The following is a 25,128-nucleotide window of genomic DNA, read 5'->3' as shown; positions in this document are numbered from 1 at the left end:
CAGGAGTGTGTGCAAGGAAGGCCCTGAGTTCAAAACCTATCACCCATCCCCAAACCAGACAGGGTTCCAAACTACAATTATTTGCCTAACATTTCACTTTTTTTTTTGGCACTGGCACCACTGAGCTATATCCCCGGCTTGACTAACATCACTAAAGCTGGTCCTGAAAATAAATGTGGAAGACCTGATCCTAACACGCACTTCAGCTATCCTCAGATATGTGTGGTAGCTAGAGTTAACATGACTCTGTCCCAAGGGGAGATGGTTATCCCATTTATACACTTTTCCAACCTCTATGAACTTTCAATGAACATAAAGTTTATCTTTCTTGCATGCAATTCAACCAAGAAATACACTCTGTTAGGGACCAGGCTATAGAAAGACTCATTGTAAGTAATAAGGTAGAAGAAGTACTTTTTTGTGAACTGAGGTGCACCAGCAATTTTTCTCTTCGTTTTCATTTATTGAACACAGTTCTCAAAACATTTGAGTGAAATTGGGCCTCCTTTGATTAGCAAAGGACCTGAAAATAATATTTAAAAAATGAACAGGCAGTCTTCAGGTCATCCATGACACAGGTATAGTGTTCCCTTCTCTTATCCTGTACTTTGAAGCACCCAGTTTTTCAAATGGTCTAAAAGCTAGAAGATCAAGAGTACATTTGTGGTGGAATGTATTGTCATTTGCCGAGAACTAGCTGAAATACCATTATTCCCTTTTAACAGCTTTAAGAAATAGCCTTAAGGCATACACAATGTGTAACTTTTCTTATTCCCTGCTAAACATAATACAGATTACAGAAAGGCTGACAAATCCACATTTATATAAGCATTAAGCATTTGCTGTATTGAAAAACTTAGTTCTAATACTAGCAGTACAGAGTTACAGAGCATATTTTTTTAACACTTAGTTGTAGGTATATTAAATATGGTATGTTTCGTGGACTGGAGGAAAGTGGGTATTTTTGCCTTTGAACTTACTGATAACTTAAAATCTGAATAGTTCTGCTAAGTATCAATGTTAGAAAGAAAAATAAAAATCAAACTGTTTATTGTTGCTTTTTGCCATTTGGTAGCTTTTTACACACAGGCTTCAATCTTCAGATTACCCTGGATTCAGTAGAAAAACCTTTTAAATGAAGTTTTTTGTACAATAGAAACTTCTCAGCAGTCAAAATTTAAGACTGTAAAAAAATACATGCAAAACATACTTTTCTGAAAACACTTAACTTTGAACAAAGCACCGAACTACACAAATGCAGAATGAAAACAGCATTTCAACTCCACCAAAAGTAGTCATCATAAAAGGTGTAAAAGTCACCTAACTTCACTAGGCACTGTTCACTTTTTAAACAGACAATAAAAATATTGTCCACAAACAATATCCCAGCTCTATGGCAGGTTTCAGAAAGTCTTTATCTTCATGCTTTAATAGCGACCTGGCAAGAAGAAGAAAAACATATTTTAATGCTTACAAATCAACAACAGAAACTGTGGCTACACTACCATTAGGAGATTACGAGGAGCTGAAGTCCTTCCAGTGAGAAGACACTTTTACACAACTGTTAACACTAGGAACAAGGTAATCAGTGCTAAGTAACAGATATTGCTGAAGAGTTTAACTCAATCTTGGGTAACATTTTAATAGCAGTTTAATCATTTTAAAGTTGTTCAAAATTTGCAAGACACCTAAAAAAGGTAGAAGGGAGACAGAATATCCTGTACGTATAACATCTATAGAGTCGGTGTGAGCATAAAAATTAGATTAAAATAGAACTATCTGAATTAACCTATTCTTTACAAAGGGAAGTTACCGAGAAGATACTAGTATCACAATATATACACAAAATCCTACCAAGATAAAAAAAACTTACGAGGTGAGTAGGACCGAGATCTGGAGCGTGATCTGTATCCTCCACGACTGTAATAAGGAGAAGGTGACCGCCTTCTGTGAAAAAAGAAGAAGAAGAAAAAAGAATTCTCTATCATGTGATCATTATGTGTATCTAAAAGTTAAGATAGCCTCTAGAGCACAAACTAAGTGATACAAAGACTGTAAACTAACCCTTTATACGTTTCCCGAACTAGTAGGGCCTAATAAACCTTTTAAATTTTTCCATTAGGCATGAGGGTTGGAAGAGTTGAGAACGAATCACTTTATAAAGCCGAAGTACCCACTATCCTTGAGCTTAACTTTCTCTCACCAATCTTAATGAAATTTGTAATTGTACCGCAATCTATTAACTTCAGTCAACAGTATTTTTGAGTTTCAAGAAAACCAATTTTGTGAAGCAATTCTACCAAAATATTAGTAGGGCAACATCTTTGTGAAACTTTCTACTTTTATTTGTCCAGATTTAAAATCTTTTGGCATACCTATAAATCTGATCCCTGTCTTGAGCAGCTCTCCAGCCACCTCCTCCTCCACCACCTCCTCTGCAAACACAGAAAAACAAAATTTAGCTTTGTTTAAACTCCCACAAAGCACAGGGAAGACCCAACTTCTTATAGGTACAGTGATAGAAGTCATTTTCTTCAACCCATTAGAAAATGACATAGAGCTCTCCCTGCTGGCTGAACTGACCAGCAACAGCATACAGAACACACTGCTAAATAAATGCTACAGTGAATTAAGGGGAAAGACTTTTAACCTTATTGGCCTCCATAATCACTATTTTATACAATAATTTGGAGATAAGTGACACATGGGACAATCACATTTCTTACATCTTTAACTTCTCTACCAAATCCCACTCAATAGCCATGTTTTTTAAAACAGTAAACTGTTACCACTGTTATACTAACTGTCTTGAAGTCAGCCTGGTTTACACTCAATGCTGAAAAAGAAAATGTTATATTCTTATCAATGTATCAGGTTATAAATATTCCTGTTTATATTTCAGAACAATTACACAGAAATCTACACCAAGTTTAAGATATAACCTTAAAATATGGTTTCAACTTGAGTTTCTGTTTCCTACTATGAAAAACTAAGTGTAGGGGCTAGGAACTTTGCTCAATGATAGTGCTTGCTTAGTGTGTGCAAGGCCATAGGTTTCATCCCTAGCACCCCCACAAGGTATAAATTTACTGAAGGGTTCCTCAGACATATTAAGCAGGTATTCTACTATGAGGTATATCCCTCGCACAAACTTTTTTTAAAGGCCGAAGGTTGAGTACAGTGCTAGTTTAAATTACAGTGTAACAGAGTTGATCCTTCCACATGGTAACACACCTGTATGATCTGCTGTAGTAGTCCCGATCATCATAGCCGCGATCATATCCTCTGTCATAGTAATCCCGACGGCGTGAACTGCCACTACAAATAATAACATTATCTTCTTTTAAAATTCAAGCGATCTTTCCTAGCTTCCTGGATATGACTTTTGCTATTAAAACCTGGTTCAGATACAGTATGTTGCAAGCTTCACTTGCATCTTAGGAGTGGCAGATGGTAACTGGAAATGACTACTCTTTCTATCGTAGTTCTCACTACTAGTGAACGTTGTCTTCTCCCTTATTACAATACCGGCAAACATATTGAATATTTTGACTAAGAAGGTACACAGATCCTATCCTGGCTTTGTATTAAAAGTCAATCAACCCTGTAACCTCAGTTACATGGGAGGCTGAGGCTGCAGGATGACTAAGTTCAGAGCCAGCCTGGGCAATCCAGTAAGATCTTGCCTCAAAATTATAATAAAAAGTAAAGCAGTTCACTAATCTTACCTATTTCCAAAAGGAAAGAAAAATAAAAAACCTCCACAGGAGGATACAGTTTCAGTTAAGGGCTAAGGTTCCCCTTTCACTAATAGTACATGGCAATCACTGCATGTATTGTAACTCAAGTAGTCCCTAACTTCTACACCAGAAGAATGTTCTTAAGAAGCCCAACAAGTCTTATACAATGAACCAAAAAACCAAAAACCAAAAACCAAAAAAAAAAAAAAAAAAACGGAGCTGGGGGTTTAGCTCAGCGGCAAAAGCGCCTGCCTGGCACGCGCAAGGTCGTAAGTTCGGTTCCCAGTACCGGAGAAAAACCAAAAAACCAAAAAAAAAAAAAAGTCTTACACAATGCAAGGTTTCCTCTCGTTTCTGGGTATCCTGGGCTCTGAGCACAGTACTACTGTACAGTAAGCACACAGCAGCACAACTGTGACAATGTCTCACAGGCAAGTGAGCTACTTGTGCAATTTATTCACAGCTCAAAGGAAGTTAAGTTGGGGGACTTTATTCTGTCTGAGTGTTCTTTAATAATATATACACGCTTGGTGACAGTTGCAATAAAGGAGTTTTCCTACTCCAGTACAGCAACTGAAACGTGTTTTCTACTCAGTTGTAACAGACCATTTTAACTGCATATTTTCTGTTGAATAGGTTTACCAAGTTTAATAGGATAAAAAGGGCAAGAGTATTTCTTGAAATACACACACAAATTAAACTGTACATCACATTTTCAATACTGAAAATAAACTTACTAGGTAGGTCTCCCCATGTAAATTCCTGGTGTTGGGGTATGTGGTCTTTTTGTGATAGAGAAATCAACTCTTATCCTACGCCCATCAAGTTCCATTCCATTGGCACGTTCTTTAGCCTTCAAAAGATAAATAATAAATTGTCACATAGAGCTCATTCTTGACAAACTATGTCACTAATTATTCTATACAGGCTAACTGGACATTCTGGCTGCATGATTTTAATGTCAGTCAAAGTATAAGGTCTACCTATAAATTAGAAATGAACTGGTTCTCTTAAGTATTTGTGAAAGCTAGTCATAAAAAGTTTATCCAAAAATGCCACTGACCCATGAAATACTTGAACCTGACAATATTTTTGGGTCAAAAGCAATTCCTAGCAAATTCATCTGTGGACCAAATCTGGTCAGACTATTTTTCAATGACCTGTAAATTAAGAATGTATGTAACTGTTAACACTAGGTAAGAATTCAATAAATAGCACCGACGGAGCCCAGCTCTTTTCCTCTCCTTATGGTTACTTCGTGGGAATGGCAGAAGTAAACAGGCTGTTGAGCACTGTTCTGGAAGCCAAAACTTGGGATGAAAACACCAGGAAGCTTTAATATGTAGTTCTTTTATCCAGAATATACACTGACTCAAAAAGCATGTGTTAAAAAAATACACATACCATTCCAAAACCTTAGGTTTATTTATACTGTAGCTGAAGGAACTGTGTAGCTGAAGGAACTGTGCGGAGGGATCTTTTTAACCTGCACAGAATTCATGTTTCTAATTCCAATGTTATTTTGTAATCTTTAAAAATGCTTGTTAGTCCTTGTCTCAGTTTCTGGCACTGCAGATTCAGATAAATTTGCTCTTTTTCAGAGAGCTCTGTCTTACAGCAAATGTGAATTAGGGAATCTAGAAACCTCTACTGTCAGTCATTCTGAACAAATCCTACTTCTAACCAGAAGTGTATCTGAAAAGGTCGCTTTCAAATCTCCCAAAATTCTAAGTTATCAATTATAATTAGTTATATCTAAACATGTTATTCCTTTACCACCCCCTTATTACTTCCCTTGAGGATGATACCAGCCACCATTTCCATTTAAAGCCTGAAATATAAATGCTGGGAATGGAAATTTCTTAAATAGAACATAGATTCACAGAATAAAATTTCACTCCTGGTGCCTCAAACTAATTGAAATCCTAAGAGTTAATTCAGTCATTGGCTAATGTATACTTTCCAAGAACCAGTTCAGTTTTTGAGTCAACATCATTTTTGGTTATTTTCCACTGCAGAAAATAATTCCATGTAAACACTGATTAGGTATCCTACATCAAATTATTGTTTTATTCATGCCCAAACAGTAAATATGCTGGTTCAGAAAAAGGAAGTTGTATGTTTTGATTATCGAAAAAAAATGCCAAGTCATACTTTTCAGTTATTCTGCATGGATTAAAATCTTTCCACAAAACACTGGGGAAAAAGTCCCCCAAAACAAAAAACCAACACTAGCTCAAAGTAATGAATTTAGTATCTGTGCCCAGAAACGTCTATTTAACTCAAATAATTACATATTCCACATATACCATAGAAACTATAATTTCCTATCTAAACACTGGGTCATTATCACTTGGACTTAAGCCTGGTGCTTTTAAAACTGCACAAATAAACTTTTACTTACTTCCTTGGCATCATCTACATTTTCAAAATACACAAAGGCAAATCCTCTTGAACGCCTAGACTGCTGGTCATATACAATAGACACATCAGCAATTGGGCCATACTTAGAGAACACTTCTCTTAAATCTCTTTCTGTGGTGTACAAGCTCAACCCAAACACTCCAAGACAACAGTTTGGGTCAGGATTTGCCTAGAAATAGAAAATATATCAAACTTTTACTCACAATAAAAATACATAATGATTATAAACCATAAAATCACAAAACATTAAGTACTGCAAACGCTAAGAGTGAATAAAAGAGGATCGCAAATGGGCAGTATTCAACCTTAGAACTAATTAAGTAGTGGGAAACTGAAGCTCACTCATACTGGTGGAAAAGCAAACTTTGCATCCTATTTAATCAACTTTTTTTTTTTTTTTTTCCGGTACCGGGAATCAAACTCAGGACCTTGCGCTTGCCAGGCAGGTGCTGTACCGCTGAGCTAAATCCCCAGCCCCTATTTAATCAATCTTAAAATCCACACATTCACTATAAGCATGAATAAAGATAATCAGAACAGGATAGTTATATCAGCTAGAAAAACTATTTACTATTAAAAGAGACATGTTCCAAGACCCCCAACTGATGCCAGAAATCACAGACAGTACACAGCTCCACAATACAGAAGTTCTACTTCTGTACTGTGGGAGATTGGTTCTAGGACCCTTTTGTAGATACTAAAACCTGTGGCTGCTTAAGTCTTTTATATACAATTTATATACCTCTGTGTACTTCACTACAGGACAATGGCAATGTGTGTAGCATGTGCATGGCCACAAGGTTCAATTCTTGGCACTATGAAGTTAACAATAAAAGGACACATTCACTACATTACTTATAATGCCTACTCCAATGTAAATGTTACACCAATAATGAAAAACATAGTATTTAAAATACACTGAATGGGCCACGGATATAGCTCAGTGGTGAAAGCACCTGCCTAGCAAGCGCGAGGTCTTGAGTTCAATTCCTGGTACCAAAACAAAACAATACAAAACAAAAAAACCCTGAATGATGGGAGGGATTTCTTTAGCTGGGGATGGAAGAAAAATGCCACTATAGGATGACACAAGGAAATAAGTTCTGTATCTGGGTTCTGTACCCAAGGTTTCAACTAACCTCAGATGGAAAATATTTGCAAGGAAGAAATCCCATCTGCACTGAACAGAGAGACTTCCTGCCACATTTCCTGAACAATACCCACAATAATTTATGTAGCATTTTCACTGCATTAGGTATTTTAAATAATCATACTGATGATAAAATTTAACTCACAAATTAAGTGCAGTAAAACTAACAACAGAAATCACGTGAATGTGGTTCATAGCTACTAAGTGACCAATGGATAAAGGTAGTAAACATGGTATGGACTAGCTAGACAAAAGGGATGATTCATGCCTTGCCCAGAATGGCCCATGATTCCATCAGCTACTAGGGACTGAATGAAATTAAGTAAAATTAATAAATTTGTATTCGGGAACTTTCTACTTAATGATTTTGGACCCAAAGTCCCTGAAATTACTATTAAAACAGGGCCACTGTAGACAGCCAAGTGTTCATACATGCACATAAATAACCCAATAGGGATGTATACCAAACCTTTTAACAAGTATTAAGTAGAGCTTGCACTGACATAATTAAGAGGAAAAAAAACAAAAACCAAAAAACCCCTATCACTAACATTCTAGTTTCCATAACAGTTTACTAGGGAAAATTACACTGCACTTTTAAATTCTCCCCACAAAACCTCCTGGATTCTATAATGAAACCCCAATATAAACATATTAAGTAGTACACCATCTTATCGGGAACTCTCATAAAATAAGAAGTCTTAATATCTGAAATACATTAACCTAAAAGTAAGTGGGAAATTTAGAAGAGTATTCTATAAAGTTTATGAAAAACCCAGAAGGTATGGAGCTAAACATACTAATGTACTATGATTTTCACAACAGCCCAGCCTGGCTAATTTGGCAAGACTGTCTCAAAACAATTTTAAAAAGGGCAGGAATACAGGTTACTGCAAAGGATTGAGGTTCAACTGCCCAAAGCAAAGGAACAGAGGGCTTAAAGTAAGTTATTTAGGGTCGGCCTGAAAATAACGCATTAACTTAGGCATTTTCCTGCTTCATAGTTTTTCCCTCCGTCTTACCCGATTTCCAACATGACGCCTTCGAGTAGACATGGGAGAATGGCTGTGGCTGTGGCGTCTGCGATAATCTCGACTGTAAGACCTGCTACGGGAACGTCTATGAGAACGAGATCGAGATCGTGACCTTGTATAATGCCTTCGAGAACTCCTTCTGGATCTAGACCTGTAAGGCAAAAGCTTCAAGGTTAAGACCAACTGAAATAGACATGGATTCCAATTCTTATTACTCTACTCTCACATTTAATTCCAAAAGAGCAACACAAAGCAGGTGTATGTCAACATGGTTAGCAATTAAATGGGGGTCATTATCTTTCTTCCTATAATCATTTCAATTTTGTTAAGACCACAAGCTCCCCCAAAATTTCTTCAAATTAACATGAAAATCTTTCAAAAACCGAATCATGCAACATAATTATGCTATTAGCTCTGTTCGTGCCCATCTTTCCCTTTCAGAATATCACCCTCCATTTGTTTCTCCCATTATGCCCACCATTCACTTAACATAATTAAAAAAGAAAGTACACTGTGGTATAACAGAAAGCATAACGTAACAGATACCCCTACTTACTAAGAATTGTAGTTACTGAAAATAATGCTCTATAGTATATAGATTTCACACTGATAAGCAATTTACTTATTTTCAGTGAATCCTCACTATTCTAGAGAAACAGGACTATTACTAACTTGCCTTTTATTAAGAAGCAGCTAAAGGCTTCACAAAACTTATTTACCCAAGATAGAAAAATAAAGGTAAGATTTGAACTCTGACTCCAAAAGCCAAGCCTCTTAGTAACATACATCATCTCTCCCACAACCTCAATTCAAATTCATTTCTAGTACCAATAATAAACCATCAAATGATCTAATTCTACCTTCCTAGTTTTCAGAGCACTAGCCAATTTCAGAGCTAAGAGCAAGCAACGAAGAAAATCTCAAGGCAGTCGTCTTTCTTACCTAGATTCAGATCTGGACCTGGACTTTGATCTGGAACGCCTGGAATCTTCCTTGGAGCGAGACCTTGCAGGGGTATGTCTTGCAGATTTCCCCGATCCGTGAGCACTTCCACTTCTGGAAGCAGAACGGGATTCCTACGCGTAGATGTCAAAAGTTTAATTTGTATACTTTCTGGGCAACTTAAATAACAAATAAGCTGCTGTGAGATAAATGGTGAAGGGAGAGCAATCTTCTTGCAAAGATAAGAAAATACAGGTAAGGGTAGGAACTGAGTATACCTGGAGTAGTAGTTTCACTGCTCCAAATGGCATAAAAGTCACTTAGCTTGTTCTTCCTTCCACCTTTCTGGAGCAGGGATAAGAATTACCTGATCCCACTCCCTTAAGAAAGGGTTGCCAAGTCAAGTGCTTAAGGGAACTGTCCAAGGACTGTACTTCAGGAATAAAGACTAGGGTGAGAAACAACCTTATTAACTATGAAACCTTACTTTGTAACTTTCAGCCAAGCTGCAACTGATAAAACAAAACCCTACAAAACCTGTAAAACTTTAAAAAAAATCTTTTTGGTATTTGTAAGACTTTAAGTTTTCAAACTATTTATTGAGCAAAAAGAGACAAGCACAATGATCTCACTTTTAAGTCCTGAAAAGTAGAAACTCTCAAGAGTCAGCTAGACACTATATATCCTACAAAACCCTTGTCATGTAATGAAGAGAGCGAACTTTTAAGAAACTCTTATCAGATGGAGCTATAACAAAAAGACAGAAAACTGTATAGAGGTTAAGAGTGGAGAGGGTGCCAAAGGGCCACAGCTTCCTCAACTACATGGAGATGGACCCAGAGTGACCTTTAAGGAATAGAGAACAAGTAAACCAGAAATATTACACAAAGGACATATTAAAGCAGGAGCACCTAATCTAGGGCCCAGGAAGGGGAGAGTTCAGAAACTATGTGTAGGGGCTGGGCGTGGTGATGCACGCCTGTAATTCCAGCACTTGGGAGGCTTACACAGGAGGATCACTGGGAGTTTGAGACCAACCTAGGCTACAAAGTGAGCTCAAGGCCAGCCTGAACTGCATAGTGAGACCCTGCCTCAAAAAGACCAAAAAAAAAAAAACAACAACAACAACAACAAACCATGCGTAAAGACCAAAGACTAGATAAATACTGTAGACTCATAGCTTTCCCAATCAAAACTGCAACTGGCAGGCAGAAAAGTGGCACCCCCCCAAAAAAAAAACCTTGAAAGAGACTACCAGCAAAGGAGTGGCCAAATGGTATAAGGCAAAGGCACGTAGTCAACTAGCAGAAAAGGATCACAAATACAGTATATTAATAGAATCAAGAAAAAGCTCTACAAAGGTACCAAAAAGTGGATGGAAAGTGGATAGAGAAGGACAGTTAGCACTCACTCGGGTCTGACTGCTAAGGAAGTTTTCAACAAGACTAAAAAGTAGGCAGTATCACCATACTGTCACTGTATGAGCAATGGAAGCTGAAATTTTTCATATAAAAGTTATCACTAGAGGGCTCCTCTAATAGTTCACAATATTCTGGCCATTCTTGAAAGAATGAAAGGTACGCAGTTATTATAAATTATGGCCTAGAACATCTTAAGAGTCTAGACTTGTTCAAGGAAGGCACAGGAGAAAAAAAAAAAGGTATATAGATCAGAAGAGACATGCTAATGTTTGAAGTTTAAAACAGAAAATAAAGTCACAGCCAAGAAAACAAGTTCAGGTCTCTAGTCCCAAACTAGAAAATTTCAAATACTTTTATTAAGTCATTATAAAAACGTGTGAAGTGACATGAGAAATGACCTTCTCTCCCAACTCTCTTCTCCCCAGTGAATGAACTGAAATGAAAGATACCCTTTTTTACTAGTAACAATAAAGGCCTTTAATGCCAAGAAATGGTTAAAAAATGTATTAACTGCACTGGGGGCTCCAATTAAGAAGCCCTTGATTTCTCTATCAAATGCTCTGAATGCAAGTAACAAAATGGACCCCTCTCTCCTTGAACAAAAGCCTCATATTTTAAAATGACAAAAGCTAATCTAGAAAAGACAGAAATGGTGCTCACGTTGACAGCACATATAGCAAAGAAAGAACTGAAGAACTCAAAAGCCAGCTCAATACCTTTATTACAATACTGGAAAGCTTATTTCATAGAACAATTATAAGCGCTAATGGAGAACAAGAATTTGTTCAGAAAGGAGAACAGACTAATAGTCTCTCACACAAGTGAAAAAAAATCAATTTGTCTAATAGAAATCAGCATAGAATTTGACTATAAAGGATGAGCAGGTGCAAAGTTAAGTTCCCGCTTTTAAGACCCCTACTTTATTTAACAACTGTCTTGCAAGCGGAGATACTTCACTAGTCTGTCCATCGGAAGGAAAGATCCTGCCCTGGAAGGAAGAAACTACAACAGAGTTTTAATATTTGTAAAATCCTATGTGTTCAGTTAGCCTCCAACTCTAACTGGGTATGCAGATATATTTTGTGAGCAATCTTAGACCAGGAATAATAGAAACACTGGAATGCAAAATGTCCTTGTCTGTATTCCTACCTAGTTGTACTAACATCTGAACACCTCCAACTTCATCCCTATCAGGGTTATTCTCTTAAAGAAGCCAAACACTGCTGCAGTTATGGTGGCCACTTAGCTGGTTGGGAAAATATGCAAAGAATTTAATTTATTTTTAACAAGACCTAAAATGATTAGCCAAATCCAAAGTATAGCATTTATTTTAAACTGTAATACATGGGTAAATTATAAAACTAGTAGGGAAGGGGAAAAGGTTGGAGAAGCTGTACAAGGATATTTCAAATTTTATTCTGAGGGCTGACAAGTTACAGGTGTCAACATAATAGAATCCTACAAAAAAACCTGCTCTGGACACCAATGGCTCAAAAGAACTGAAAGCATAAATAAAAGCCAAAAATTAGCTGAAAAAATGCTCAGGGAATCAATCAAATCTTACTGACTGGATCTTAGCCATACATGAATACACAATCTACAAGAAACACATCAGGTTAAAAAAAAAAACAAACTGCCTTCCAACAAGGTATCTTAATCAACATCTCCCAATTTTGAGAACAGTAATAATCTCAGAAGAACTTACTGAATGAGGTAAAAGAAATAACCATCCTACTCACTTACTTTAAAAACTAGATGCAGTATGTAAATTTAAAACAGCAAAAGACTACATTTAGATGTGGTATGCACTAACCCTCTACAAGCCTTTTAAAATAGAGCCCTAAATGGAACTCTATTTTAGTAAATCGAAAGTTGGGAGTTCACAATTTTTCAAAAGCAAAGTTCATGTGTATGATGCTAGCTAAGACTCACTGACTCAATTTCAGAAGTCATGTCGTTACTACCAGATTTTATTTTTCTCACCTTGGCAAAAGCACTTTCTTGGCTCTGCTGCCCTCAGCGTTTACCAAGCCCTGCTGATCAATTCAGTCTTCCCTGTCGTGCCTGTCTCAGCATCAAAGGCCCATCATCCCCTTACCTCCCAGACCCACTTAAGACTCAAAGATGATGTGGCCAAGGGAGAAAACAAAATGCGAGAGATGGCCCACTAACATCAACATTTTTAGCTCAAGTCTACAGCTTAGGCCATATAATCAGATCCCAACTTCTTTCGCTTAGGGGACTAACATTATTTTTCCTTTTGGACCCCAAGGGCTCGAGTAGATACACCTATTAACATCATTTTTACCTCAGATACGTGCTTGCCCTTTAAGTAACTCCAAGCAAAACTAACATCATTCATGTTGTTACTGGTTTGTGGCCAAGGTTTTACAAAGCAACAACTGGGGCAAAGCAAATGCAAAAACTATCTCATAAATAGGAGTAATTTTGTTCTCTTTGCAAAACAAAAAAGCACAAGTTTCACACTGTGGCCATAAAAAACATGGATCCTTCAAAAAGCCCAAGTCACTTTTTTCATTGAGTTTAAGACTTGACAACTGTCTCGAAAGTTTTTAAAGGCTTCTTCACTTTAAGTAGAAGTGTGTAAGATAATACCCATGGCATTCTCAACTGGAGCAGAAGGCAATTTTTCTGGGGCCTGATATTGGGTACTACTTTGCATGTGTATGTCCCATTTTAATTGAGGGTAATACTACACCCATCAGCTATTATTCTATATAGCTAAAGTGAAACAGGAAAAGCCAACTTTGGAGACTAATTTTCACAGCAAGCAGGATTAATGAACCAGAATAAAGCTGTTTCATTATCTTTGCATCTTTAACATCGTTATGATAGCTAAACACTGTTAAGAGAAAAGGGAATAAAGCACCTGCTACTATACTACTGCACCTTGAATTAGTTATCCTGTTCACTTGTAGGACTTCACTTCTAAAGGAAACATTTCAGCAGAAAAACAGTCATTCATCTGGAACAAGCATTAAACAGAATTTGTTTGGCACATAAGCATCTAAACATTAGAGGGCCTATACCTAAATACTCACAGCTTTCTACTACAACTATCTAGGAAACAAACTAATGCTTTTAATGCCAAAGGAAACTAACTCAGTGCTTTGCTTGGATTTTGGGGGTTTGGGTACGTAACCATCCTTTAACATTCTTGTGGAAAAACTGTGACAGAAAACACTCTAACTATACATTGTTCAGCGAAGGAAAAAGGTCAATGCATTTTAAGAGTCCAAGGGCAGTGGCATAGAGACCATCAGTTCCAATTTTGGAGGTACTCACTCATGCCCCAGAATCACCAAAGTTAGATGAAAGACACAGGGGACAACAGGAGGCCAACTGTTACCCATGGTGGAGAGCTCACTATGCTTGTTATTTGACTACAAAGGGTTATTTTTAAAGCTTTGCATTTCAATCATTGGACTAAGCAGTTAAAATTAGAATTACCTAATTTAAACGTTTCCCTCGGAAGGCACTTCTTTACCCTGTATATATTTTCTTCTATTAAACAAATAATGCATGCATGTTTAGCAAAATATACAGGGACACATAAACAGACTAGTAATTACTTAGCGTAGTGCTTTCTGATTCCAGATTACTTCTTATCTTAACTTCATTTTTATTTCTTTTCTTCATTCTTCCGTTTCAAATTCTGACTTCTTTCATCTTCCCCACTTCACACAAATTGCTCAATATTCTATAAGTGGGACTTCTGGTCTGATAATTAGCATGCATTCTTTCTTTTATTTTTTCAAATTTCAGCTTCACTTATTCCTGAGCTTCAAATACTCATTTATAAAACTTGTCATATGACGACTTCCGCATTTTCCTTCTTCAACATTAACCTTAATAGAAAAAGAACAGGATGAAGAATATTTTAAAACTCCAGGATAAAATCCAGTGCTGAAACTAGAAAAAAATATCCCTTTTGTTGTTTTGGATTAAAAAAAAACTAGAATACGCAGCTCAAAAAACCAAAACTACAGTTTTCTGTTGGCTCTAGTATATGGTAATCAATTTCATTTATCTACTCTAATTTATCAAGCTTAAATTGAAAGTGAAGTGCCCACTGAACATTTACTGTTCATTTAACATTTTAAGAACTATTTACATTTCACACTTCTTATTGTATTCAATAGAAAATGTTAAGTGTCAAAGCACATCTCTAGTCAAAAAGTGACACATTAATACGAAAGTGCAAGAAAGAAAAGCATGGACAAATTCACTTGTACAATGGTAACAAAGGCTCAGGGTCGAAAAGGTCTACAATATTGTGACTTCCCAAGGTAGGACAAAAGAATGTTATTTTATGTCACACGTTTTATACTGTGTATTTAGAAAAGCACTATTAGACAATGTCAGGGAATCCGACAATTTGGAAGAGTATAGTTCAACCGACCCCTGGGAAACCTGCTCTAAAGAAATTTTGTAGTATGAATGCCCAGTTACTAAATTTAGAACTGAAACAAGTCAACTACTACTATATGGCAATAGCTATGAAGCAAAGCAAATGAATCCAACAGTGGTATTTTCAAAGAATTTTGTTGCAAAGTTTCTCCCTCAATGAGCAAAATATCAAGTCTTCTTGATATTTAAAAGAGAAATTCTACTTTAAAAGGTGACAAGAGAAAATTGTAGCTCACCTCACATAATTAAAGAATTTAGATTAGTATATTTTAAATTTGCTGAACATAGACATATTAATACTGCCTGCATAGAACATTCTAATTTTCCTTTTATCCTGCACCTCCCCGTGCAATCTTTCATTTTACCAATCATTTCCTCTCCTACATTTTCTTTCTGGGGAAAAAAAAAAAAATGAAAGCTTAAAAAAAAATAGAGACAGTAGTCTTTATACCTATCTGAAAATAAAGACAACCATGGCTACACTGGCAAAGTGTGACATCTTTCTAACAAAGTAGAACTATAATGTTCAGTCTAGTTGTAAAGTCAATTATTGTTTATTTAATCTGGGAGAAAGTTTTAAATTGTTTTGTTTTTTTTTTTAAAGGGAGTCACAGTAACTGATTTTAATATCCATCACTAAAATGTAATGTTTACTGGCAGCACAAATGTAATCGTGGAATCAGAATGCCAAGCAGGTTTCCTTAGGCCTCCTTAGTAGATACAAGGGCTTAGATGCAGAAGATACTGGAATAGAGGCCAAAGCTCTAGATAGCACTGTTCCAACATAGACACCTTCCTGCTATTATTTCATTATTCCTTTCCAACTTCTTCCTTCTGCTACGTTCTAAGAATAAAAACACGAAGTATCAGGCTTAGTTCCACTTAGCTGCTAAAGTTCAAACAGCCACTTTATAGAAGTAGATGACCAATGATTAGGTTAATGTTATGCATTTTGATTAAAAGACCCTACACTTAGAAATAATCTTGTTCCATCATCAGCACAATTTTTGTTAAAGTGTTTTTAGGGACTACCACTGGAGTCTATTTACCATTAAACATGCACAAATTATGTTTTTACAGTTGAAATATTTTTAATAAATGGGAGAAGCAAAGAAAAACTCAACCTTGCTATAGAAAGGTCAATGTTCCTAACAGTATGGACTATTTTCTGCATTCAAATCATCTACCAGAAGGATGGTAGAAAAACAAATCCTCAAAGACCGAGAACAGCCTCTGAAGAAAACCATCTGACATGCTCAAATCAGCTGTAAGCTGCATGTTTAGGAGATCTGCGAAACAGCAGACCCTTAAATTTACATACACAAAATACTCAGTACTTTTCAATAAAAACAAGTATGCTTTCTGAGGACTGTATTTTTACCTACCAAACAAAAAATTGTAATGCAACAGGAACCTCATCCAAGTTGCCATATGACAGTTTACATTATTAAACTAATCTGAAAACCTCCAAAACCCAATTCAAAGCAAAGATTTTTGGAATTTGAGACTATGATTTGCTATGATGAAAACTTTTTTTGGCTTGCAGCTTAAAAACATACAAAGTGATGACAATACCTAATTCTGTTTTGACCCTTACTTCAAAATACTAGATCGATAAAAACACTGAGAAGTTCCTAAACATCAATCACCGTACCTTGTAAGAAAACAGTATTTTTTGTATAAATGCAGATCAACGTGACAAAACATAAGGTCAAGAGACAACCATTACTCTGTCTTTGTCTTGGGCAAAATAGGAACTTAACTGTCAAAAAATGCACAGCATTAACATTTATCCCTTGGGCTTGGGGTTGTACCCATACAGGGACAGGCAGGGCGCACAAACAAGGCAAATTCCATTAATACATCTCTGACCTTCTAACATCCTCTGCAAACGTAACAAAACCAGCAATACTTACCTTGTATTTCAGTTTGAAAAGCCACCTTCTATCTCCAAACAATATCCACAATATTAAAGTATTCTTACTTAAACCAAAGAAAAATATTTCAATCTGGTTTCAACACTCATACCTAGCCAGAGTCACAGTGATACAAAACAGCCAAACGAATTCCTCAAACTTCTAATTAATTCTTTTAAAAAGGAGTTTGGTGGGATGGCTCCAATTCTTTAGAAAGAAATGCTTCAGAGAGCTTATAGAGCTACCAGCTAACTACAGAAACAGAGACATCCCAAGATTAGGAGAGAAAAACTGCAGAATTTTAAAAGGTCATTTGATAGGATTCTACAGAGAAGCTATTAATCTTTTCAAAGAATAAAAGTGCCGGCCGGGCGTGATGGAGCAAGCCTGTAATCCCAGCGCTTGGGAGGCTGAGGCAGGAGCAGGAGGCCAGCTGTGTTGAGGTCAGCCTGGGCTACAAAGTGAGTTCAAGGCCAACCTAAATTACACACGGAAACCGGTATCAAAAAGATAAAGACAAAAAAAAAAAAAAAAGACAGGAAGAATGAAAGTGCCTGCGTTGCAAAACACAATGAGTGTACACAAAGTAATATTCTACTGGAGAACCTGCTCTGTCAGAATGTTTGCTTAAAACTGCTACTGTAACCTTGAATTATCTTTAACAAATTTAAAACACCTAGCCTATACGATAGTGTTTCCTTAGTTTCTGGATTCTTGAGGTAGGCTCATTGGTACAAAATAATTATAATCTCAGAGCATAGAATATCACATGGAAGACCAGAGAACATGCTAACTGTACAGGCCTATATCTGACAATTTGGGGTTTTTAAAGAGTTACACTTCAGAATTGTGACATATGACAAACTGCTGAGTCTCAAAAAAAAGGTGGACTCAACTCCTTTACAAGATGTGAACCATTTTGGAAAATACCGACATTAATCTGGAGAGGAAACGAGATTTTACTTTGGTTTGGGCAGATTAGGGAAGACAGCTGACTTTATAAATCAGCTGGGAAATGCTAAACCCCACAGACAAAGATGAGGAAAACATAATGAACCACAGTTGTGTGAATATTCACCCAACACTATCTGGGACCAAATCGATACAGAAGAAGCAACTACTACTGTACAGGAGAGGGAAACTCAAGAGTTACTACACTGACAAATGAGGTCACACTGGAGATCTAGGCGTTTTCAATTAACCGTTTACAATGTTTACGAGCCTAGAGATCAATGAAATCCTTTTTCCAGGCTCCAGAGACGCTATTTACACCAGGTATAGCCAAAGATTACTGTCTGGAACATTTTAAAAATTCCTTTGGAACACAAGCACTTTCAAAAGGGAAGGTTAGGTGGACATCACCATGTCCTGTGACCCCAGCACTCTGGAGGGTGCTGGGGAAGGTCAGATGGACATCACCATGTCCTGTGACCACCAAGTCTGTGACCCCAGCACTCTGGAGGCTGAGGCAGGACTTCTGCCAGCCTGAACTTCACAGTAACACCCAGTCTTTAAGAAAAAAAAAATTACGAAAGGGAAGGTTAGCCAATCAGCCCTATTCTGCCTTGTGTGTATAGCGCTGGGGCCTGAACTACCTTGCATTATTTTTAAACTGCGCCACTGAACTTTGTGGTTTCATCAGGCGTTGTTAGTTTCAGCTGTTCTGCTTCCATTTAAACATCACCTGTGGAAAGCAAACACAGCCACCAAACAACTCCACTATTCCGTAACTGCAAGGTTTGGAAATCTCCCGTAAGTGAAGGTTCTTATACTGAGAAATATCACTTTCAACAAGCTTTTCTTTCTCCTTTTTCAATTGATCAAATGCCCATTCAGGGTCGTGAATAAACAGTTACCTTGTATTAGTATAAGTAAGCTCAATTTTGAAAATTTCAAACTGTAGAGTGACAATTTCCCTTTAGATGTGTCAAACTGGGACCTACTTCTTTCTTCATATAACATATGTTTAATTTAACCCTCCTTAGTAAGACTTTTCTTTTAAAACCATGTTTCCCAGTCCAAACACCGACTAGCTTCAACACTACATTCAAATGGCACCAAGTGGAAAGCTCAAATCAAATTCGTACCGTAACAAAACAAGAATTTAAGAAAATTACGTACGCATTGGGGTCAATGAAGTCAATTACCTTGAGGTGGGCATAAAATCCTAAAACCCAATATTCGTCTGTATATATAAAAGCAAAGCCTGATTGGTTTAATTTGGTTTAATCAGATTTGGCTCCAAATTAACTGAGGTACCGGGAGCAAAAAAAAATGCTTTCTAAAAAAGCCCTTTCAGCCAGGCGTGGTGGCGCACGCCTATAATCCCAGCACTCGGGAGGCTGAGGCAGGAGGATCCTTATGAGTTCGAGACCAGCCGGGGCTACAAAGTGAGCTCAAGGCCAGTCTGGACTGCACAGCGAGACCTTGTCTCAAAAAGACGAAACAAAAAAAAACCAAAACAAACAAACAAAAAAACCGCTTTCTACGACACCATCAAAGGTCTTTTTAATGTACAAGCGTGCAAGACCTTCGCATAGAAATACCTGATAAAGGGGCTGGGGATTTAGCTCAGCGGCAAAAGCGCCTGCCTGGCAAGCGCAAGGTCGTGAGTTCGGTTCCCGGTACCGGAGAAAAACCAAAAACAAAAACAAAAACAAAAAACAAAACCTGATAAAACAGTATTCAGACCTTGGAGTAGCCCTAACATTCAGCTAGCGAAAACTTGACAAGCAAAAAACTACGTGGAAGAACCAGATCCAACCAACCACAAGTTCTACCCAACCTATTCGTCTAAGCTTCAAAAATCATTTCTATTACCTCTACGCTAACAAGTTTTCCTTGACCTCCAAATAAATTCTGGCAAACCCCGTTTTTTGGCTCTTCATTCGGTGCTCCCCGAACCCTAAGGGAAGTTACTGTATTCAAGCTTAGCAACTGTCTTAGCCCCGCAGTTTCTGCATCTTATGCCCAAGACTCCATCTTTGCGGGGAAACTGAAGGGCGTAACGGCTCAGGCTTAGCATGCCTTCAAACAAAGGAAGCAACGGCGCCAGAAATCGTTGCCCGCCAATTTCTCCTGCACGACCCCAGGGAAAACCATCTTCAATCTTGTCGTGAGCTCCTCTGATGCTAGCGGGAACTTCTACCCAGAAAGCCTTCTCGCCAGTACAACCCCCCACTTGGGACCAACACAAAGCCCGCGCGCGGTCCCCTCCAAGTAGCGGAAGCAGCGTGCCCCACGCATTCCAAAGGGCCCCCGCAATACTCTCCACCGTGTCCCCTCGGAAAGCGTCCTCGGAACTCGGGTCCGAGCAGCGGGTGGAAACCTCCCTCTCCCGCGCGGCGCGCGGCGGCCCGGCCCGCGTAGACGGGCGGCGGCTCCGCCATTTTGTGCCGCTGGCGGCGCGCCCGGCCGCCAGCTCAAGATGGCTGCGGCGCGGCCTCGCAGGAGAGCAACGGCGAAACCAGACACCGCTCCCCTCCCCCACGCCGAGGGGCCGCCGCGGCCATTTTTAATCTTTGCCCCCAATAACGGAAAAGACGACGGACGGGGGGCCGAGCCCCACGAAGCCGCCGGCGGACTCCCTCCCGACCAGAAGAGGCTTTTTCTGCAAGGGCATCCGAACCCGGGCTTCCACCCCTCCCGGCTTCACACTTCGGAGCCTAACACGCCCCCGACTGCCGGCCCGAGCCCGGCGGGCCTGGGAGATGCAAACCGCTGGGACCACACAGCCGCCCCTACGCCAGCCGTCCGTACCCGCTCGCCGTAGTTCTGCTCGCCGCTGTCGCTCATGACTCCTGGTTTGACGTCGCCGCTCGCTGGGCTCCAATCGAAGCTGCCAAGCTCTCGCGCCTTCTCTATAGAGGCTTCGCCGCAGCCTCGCGGAACCCGGCTTGGTCAGTCGCTCAGAGCCGAAGCGCTCCGCACCTCCTCCGCAAGGACTCTAACTCTACCGGACGTGACGCGCCGCTCCTAAATGGGCTCCACCCCCTCGAGAACGCGCGCTTTCTTAGCCCCGCCCCCCGCTTGTTCTTCCATACACAGCGGCGCGTCCCTAACCGGACGTGACGTCGCCACGTCCCCTCGCGCGGCCCCGCCCCTACCTCCGGGGCTCTGTGAGGCGGGAAAGCGAACCTCTCAGTTGGCTTCGGAGGTGGTCGCCACGCAGCGCGGTGACGACACCAGCAGCGCTTGGATGCTTTCTGGAACTTTCCGCGGTACCCGTCCAGGGTGGGAGGAGGGAAGAAATGGCCTCCGTTTTCCTCATTTTTTTCTTTTGCCTGATTAGTTTGTCTCGTTCTGTGCCTTGATTGAAGAGGGTAGCTGTTCGTGTGCTGCTTCCCGCTTTACTTTGCATTTTAGTCGTGTTGCACCGCTTTCCTTTACTGCCTTGGTTTTTTTAAAAAAAAGGTCTTTTACACAAAATTAGACACAAACTGTTCTGAAAATAGTTGTAGTCTGGTAAGAGAGGACTGCTAAATAGGTACAAACTATGATATTTAGTGCTAGAGACATGGACAATTTCAGTGATATTGCAAAGAAAAAAATTAATTTTGCCATCACCCAGAATCCCAAACTTGGAATCATGTACGTGATACTTCTGCACTTCAGTGTCCCCAGACATTTAAAAAAAGGGGAGTGGGGACCTGGCCAGTCAGGAACTTGGTGTTTTGTGTTTTTTTTTTAAACACACCTTTACTAGTTTCAAGTAGTTCAGTGGCAGAGCCTTGCCTAGCATGTGTGTGGCCCTGGGCTTAACTTTCACTGCGACAGTTAAACGAAGAACAGCTTGACTGAGGTGTAACTTGGCAAAAAGAAACAAAAATTCCCCTTGAAATGTACAATTCAAATGGTTTTTAGTGTGGCCACAGACTTGTACAGCCATCAATACGATCTCAGGACAGTCTCATTAGGTTGAAATCTGGACTCCTTAAAAGTCATTTTTAACCCCCCAGTCCTTCCACCCTCAGTAATCACATCTACTTCAGAGACCTCGGGCATGGTGGCACACACCTGTAATCCCATTCCTGGGGAAGCTGAGGCAGGAGGATAGCTGCCAATTAGAGGTCAGCCTGAACTACACAGCAAGACCCTGCCTCAAACAAAACTAAAACCGAGAGCCCCATAAATGAGATGAGAGAAGTGCTCCACCCCTCACACCCTCCCACCTCATGCCCCGCCCCACCTAGGCTGGAGGGGGCGTGGCTTGGCCAGCCACTGTCTCAAACTTCCAGCTTTCTCTCCCTTGCCCCACTCCTATGGACTGGGACAACTTGCTTCCAGGTCCTTCCTGGCAATATAGTGCTATCCTCCCTCGTGTCTAGCGGCCATTCTTCTCACCACTCCAAAACAAGGGCAGGGCTCCTCCTGCACTCCCCCCACTACGGTGGCTCTGTGACCTTCGTGAAGAAGTGGGGCACCCTGATGCGACCAAGACCAGGGAGGGAGGAATCTGCGCCCATTGTTAACATCCCAACCCGTTCAGCTGGCCTTCCAGAAGATTTCCTGGTTTCAGCTCTGCATCCTCACTGGATCGCTGCTATGACGACTGAAGCTGTCCTGGAACCCTGAACCAATCACAGGCCTGCAGCCGCTATATAAACAGCACTCCCCACAGTTTTTTCCGATTAGTCTAGGAGGGCTCTCTCCAGATACTGACCATCTGCTGCAGCACAAGCCCTATAAAGACTCGCTTTGGGGGCTGGAGATTTAGCTCAGCGGCAAAGCGCCTGCCTGGCAAGCGCAAGGTCGTGAGTTCGGTTCCTGGTACCGGAGAAAAACCAAAAAAACAAACAAACAAACAAAAAAAGACTCACTTTGGTCGTCCTGTAAACCTGCTCGTGATTTATTTCTTTTTATTTTTTTATTTTTTTTTATTTTTTATTTTTTGGTTTTTCTCCGGAACCAGGAACCGAACTCACGACCTTGCGCTTGCCAGGCAGGCACTTTGCCGCTGAGCTAAATCCCCAGCCCCGATTTATTTCTTGTGTAGTGTGAGCTCCAAAAGTCGTAGAAATCCACCTGAGTGGTGTGACAGAGCGGTCTTTTCAAAAGAAAGAGCAATAAATACTAAGGACTCTTAACACTGAAGAGCTCCCGAGACCAGCAGCCTACTCAGCGGCACAGCAGCTGGCTGTGTCAACTGATGGCACCCAGCATTATCCAGTGTCGTCGGGTGCCATAAGGATGGTGCTAGCAGAACTGCACTTCGCAGATCTGCGATTTCCATCTGAAGGGAGCAAAACAGCCCTAGGTTGGCAATAAAATCACACAGTTTGTGCTTCTTTGTAACTGGCTCAGAATGTTTTCAGGGCTCATCTTTGTTATAGAATGTACCAGTATCTCATTTCTGTTTGTTCTCAAATTATATTCCAACGTATGGCTATTTCACCTCTTATTTATCCATTCATCGTCTGATGGACTTCTGGGTTTCCGTTTAACTCTTATGAACAGAGCTGCTACAAACATTCACAGACACGATTTTTATAGACATGCTTTTACTTTTGAGCATGTACCTAGGAATAAGATTGTTCACGAACAGGGGCTGGGGATTTAGCTCAGCAGCAAAGCGCCTGCCTGGCAAGCGCAAGGTCGTGAGTTCGGTTCCCGGTACCGGAGGAACTCCCCCCTCCCAAAAAAAAGATTGTTCGCGAATCAAACACAATGAGTCTGCCCTTGATGAATGCAAAGACAATACGAAGATAAAAGAGCAAAGGAAGTTTTATTATCCGTAATAAGTACGGAGAGCACTGGGGATATTTCCCAACAAAGGAAGCAAGAGAATTTTATTGGGGAGACTCATGCGTATACACACAAAAGACACTTGTCCTCACCTCTAGAGACAAATATGTCCTTGTTCTTGTCCAATTCAGACTCGTGTATTGCAAGTTTAAAAATACCAATTGGAACCAGCCATAGGCAGCATACCTGTAATCCAAGCACTCAGGAGGCTGAGGCAGGAGAAGCGCTGAAGGCCGGCCTGAACTACCTAATGATACCCTTTCTTACAAAGAAAAAAAAAAAAACAAAAAAACAAAAAAACAACCAATTAGAACACCCAGGGCTAATAATTTAGCATTATGAGATTATAACCTAGAGATCATCTAGGGGAGTTTTAACAAGTTTAAACTTGTTAGTGTGGTCTTTTCTCGTTTTTTTGTGTGCAACAGCTTTTTATTGTCAGCCATAGTAATAGTTGAATGATTAGAATTAAGCTGTGATTTAAGCATTGATATTTTCACATAGTTAACATACACAATCTTACTGTGTCGGGTGTTTTAGTAATCTGGACAGAGGAGTTGGGTGAGGTATTAAACGCTATGGTCTTCTTTTATTTTTTTTTTTAATTTTTTTTTTTGTTTTGTTTTTTCCGGTATCGGGAATCGAACTCACGCCTTTGCGCTTGCCAGGCAGGCGCTGTGCCGCTGAGCTAAATCCACAGCCCCGGTCTTCTCTTATTTAAAGTATTAATTTGAGGAAATTCACTCCCACCTGAGGTTTTCATACCAATCCATGACTTTCTGAGGAAAATATCAGATGTATATGCACTTTATATTAGTGATCATTTAATGCTTGCTTATTAAGCATCCTGTTTCCTCCTTGCCCTTCCCCTTACTAACGATGCTGCTAAGACTCGCGTGTCACTGATTGATTAGAGCCTGCAGTGTGTGTGGCAGGGGAGGAAGCTGATCAGACGCACAGAAGCAGCCACCATCGGCGGGAGCAGGAAAGCCCATTTTTCCCAGAAAACGACATAAGCGCCAATCGTTCATGATTCAGCAGTAAGCTATTGGGCTGTAAGCTGTGGTCAGAAAGAAGACATTATCCCCTGGAAATAAACCTGTGTGTACAATCCACATTCTAATTTTTTAAAGATACAGCGAAGAGAAAATCGTTCTTGCTATAGTAACGCAAGAGGGCACAGGTCAAGGATGGTAAGGTCTGGGTCTATGTTCATAGAGCTATTAATTCTCCTTTTAATTTAAGAAATTTAATCATCTTAATAAGGTCAAAAATTTTATTTCTAAAGTGTAGTTCAATGATTTTACAATCTTTTATGAAAAATAT

At 39.6% G+C, this 25,128-nt stretch overlaps 1 protein-coding gene across 1 annotated transcript; it reads right to left on the bottom strand.

The window, feature by feature from the left end:
• Window positions 1-442: 442 nt before the first annotated feature.
• Tra2b (transformer 2 beta homolog (Drosophila)) lies at window positions 443-21,011 on the bottom strand. The gene is made up of 9 exons (XM_005383286.2): window positions 20,818-21,011; window positions 9,291-9,424; window positions 8,337-8,499; window positions 6,145-6,333; window positions 4,478-4,593; window positions 3,235-3,318; window positions 2,376-2,435; window positions 1,874-1,947; window positions 443-1,438 (listed from the first exon to the last, which is right to left on the bottom strand). The coding sequence occupies exons 1-9, from the start codon at window positions 20,851-20,853 to the stop codon at window positions 1,428-1,430; spliced, it is 867 nt and encodes a 288-aa protein (XP_005383343.1). The 5' UTR covers window positions 20,854-21,011; the 3' UTR covers window positions 443-1,427.
• Between the last annotated feature and the right edge of the window lie 4,117 nt (window positions 21,012-25,128).

The sequence above is a fragment of the Chinchilla lanigera genome, unplaced genomic scaffold (assembly GCF_000276665.1).
Source record: "Chinchilla lanigera isolate Chin_1 unplaced genomic scaffold, ChiLan1.0 scaffold00019, whole genome shotgun sequence".
Lineage (NCBI taxonomy): Eukaryota > Metazoa > Chordata > Mammalia > Rodentia > Chinchillidae > Chinchilla > Chinchilla lanigera.
The sequence above is the reverse complement of the archived record's forward strand: the minus strand, read 5'-3'. Positions and strand labels throughout refer to the sequence as shown.

What these genes read in the sequence shown, in the direction of transcription:
- Tra2b (XM_005383286.2), bottom strand. Translation starts at nt 20,853, where the DNA reads ATGAGCGACAGCGGCGAGCAGAACTACGGCGAGCGG. An exon ending in ATGTAGATGATGCCAAGGAA is followed by an intron (nt 4,594 to 6,144) that starts GTAAGTAAAAGT and finishes TATCTTTTGAAG; the next exon opens with GCTAAAGAACGTGCCAATGG. An exon ending in GACAGGGATCAGATTTATAG is followed by an intron (nt 1,948 to 2,375) that starts GTATGCCAAAAG and finishes CTTTTTTCACAG; the next exon opens with AAGGCGGTCACCTTCTCCTT.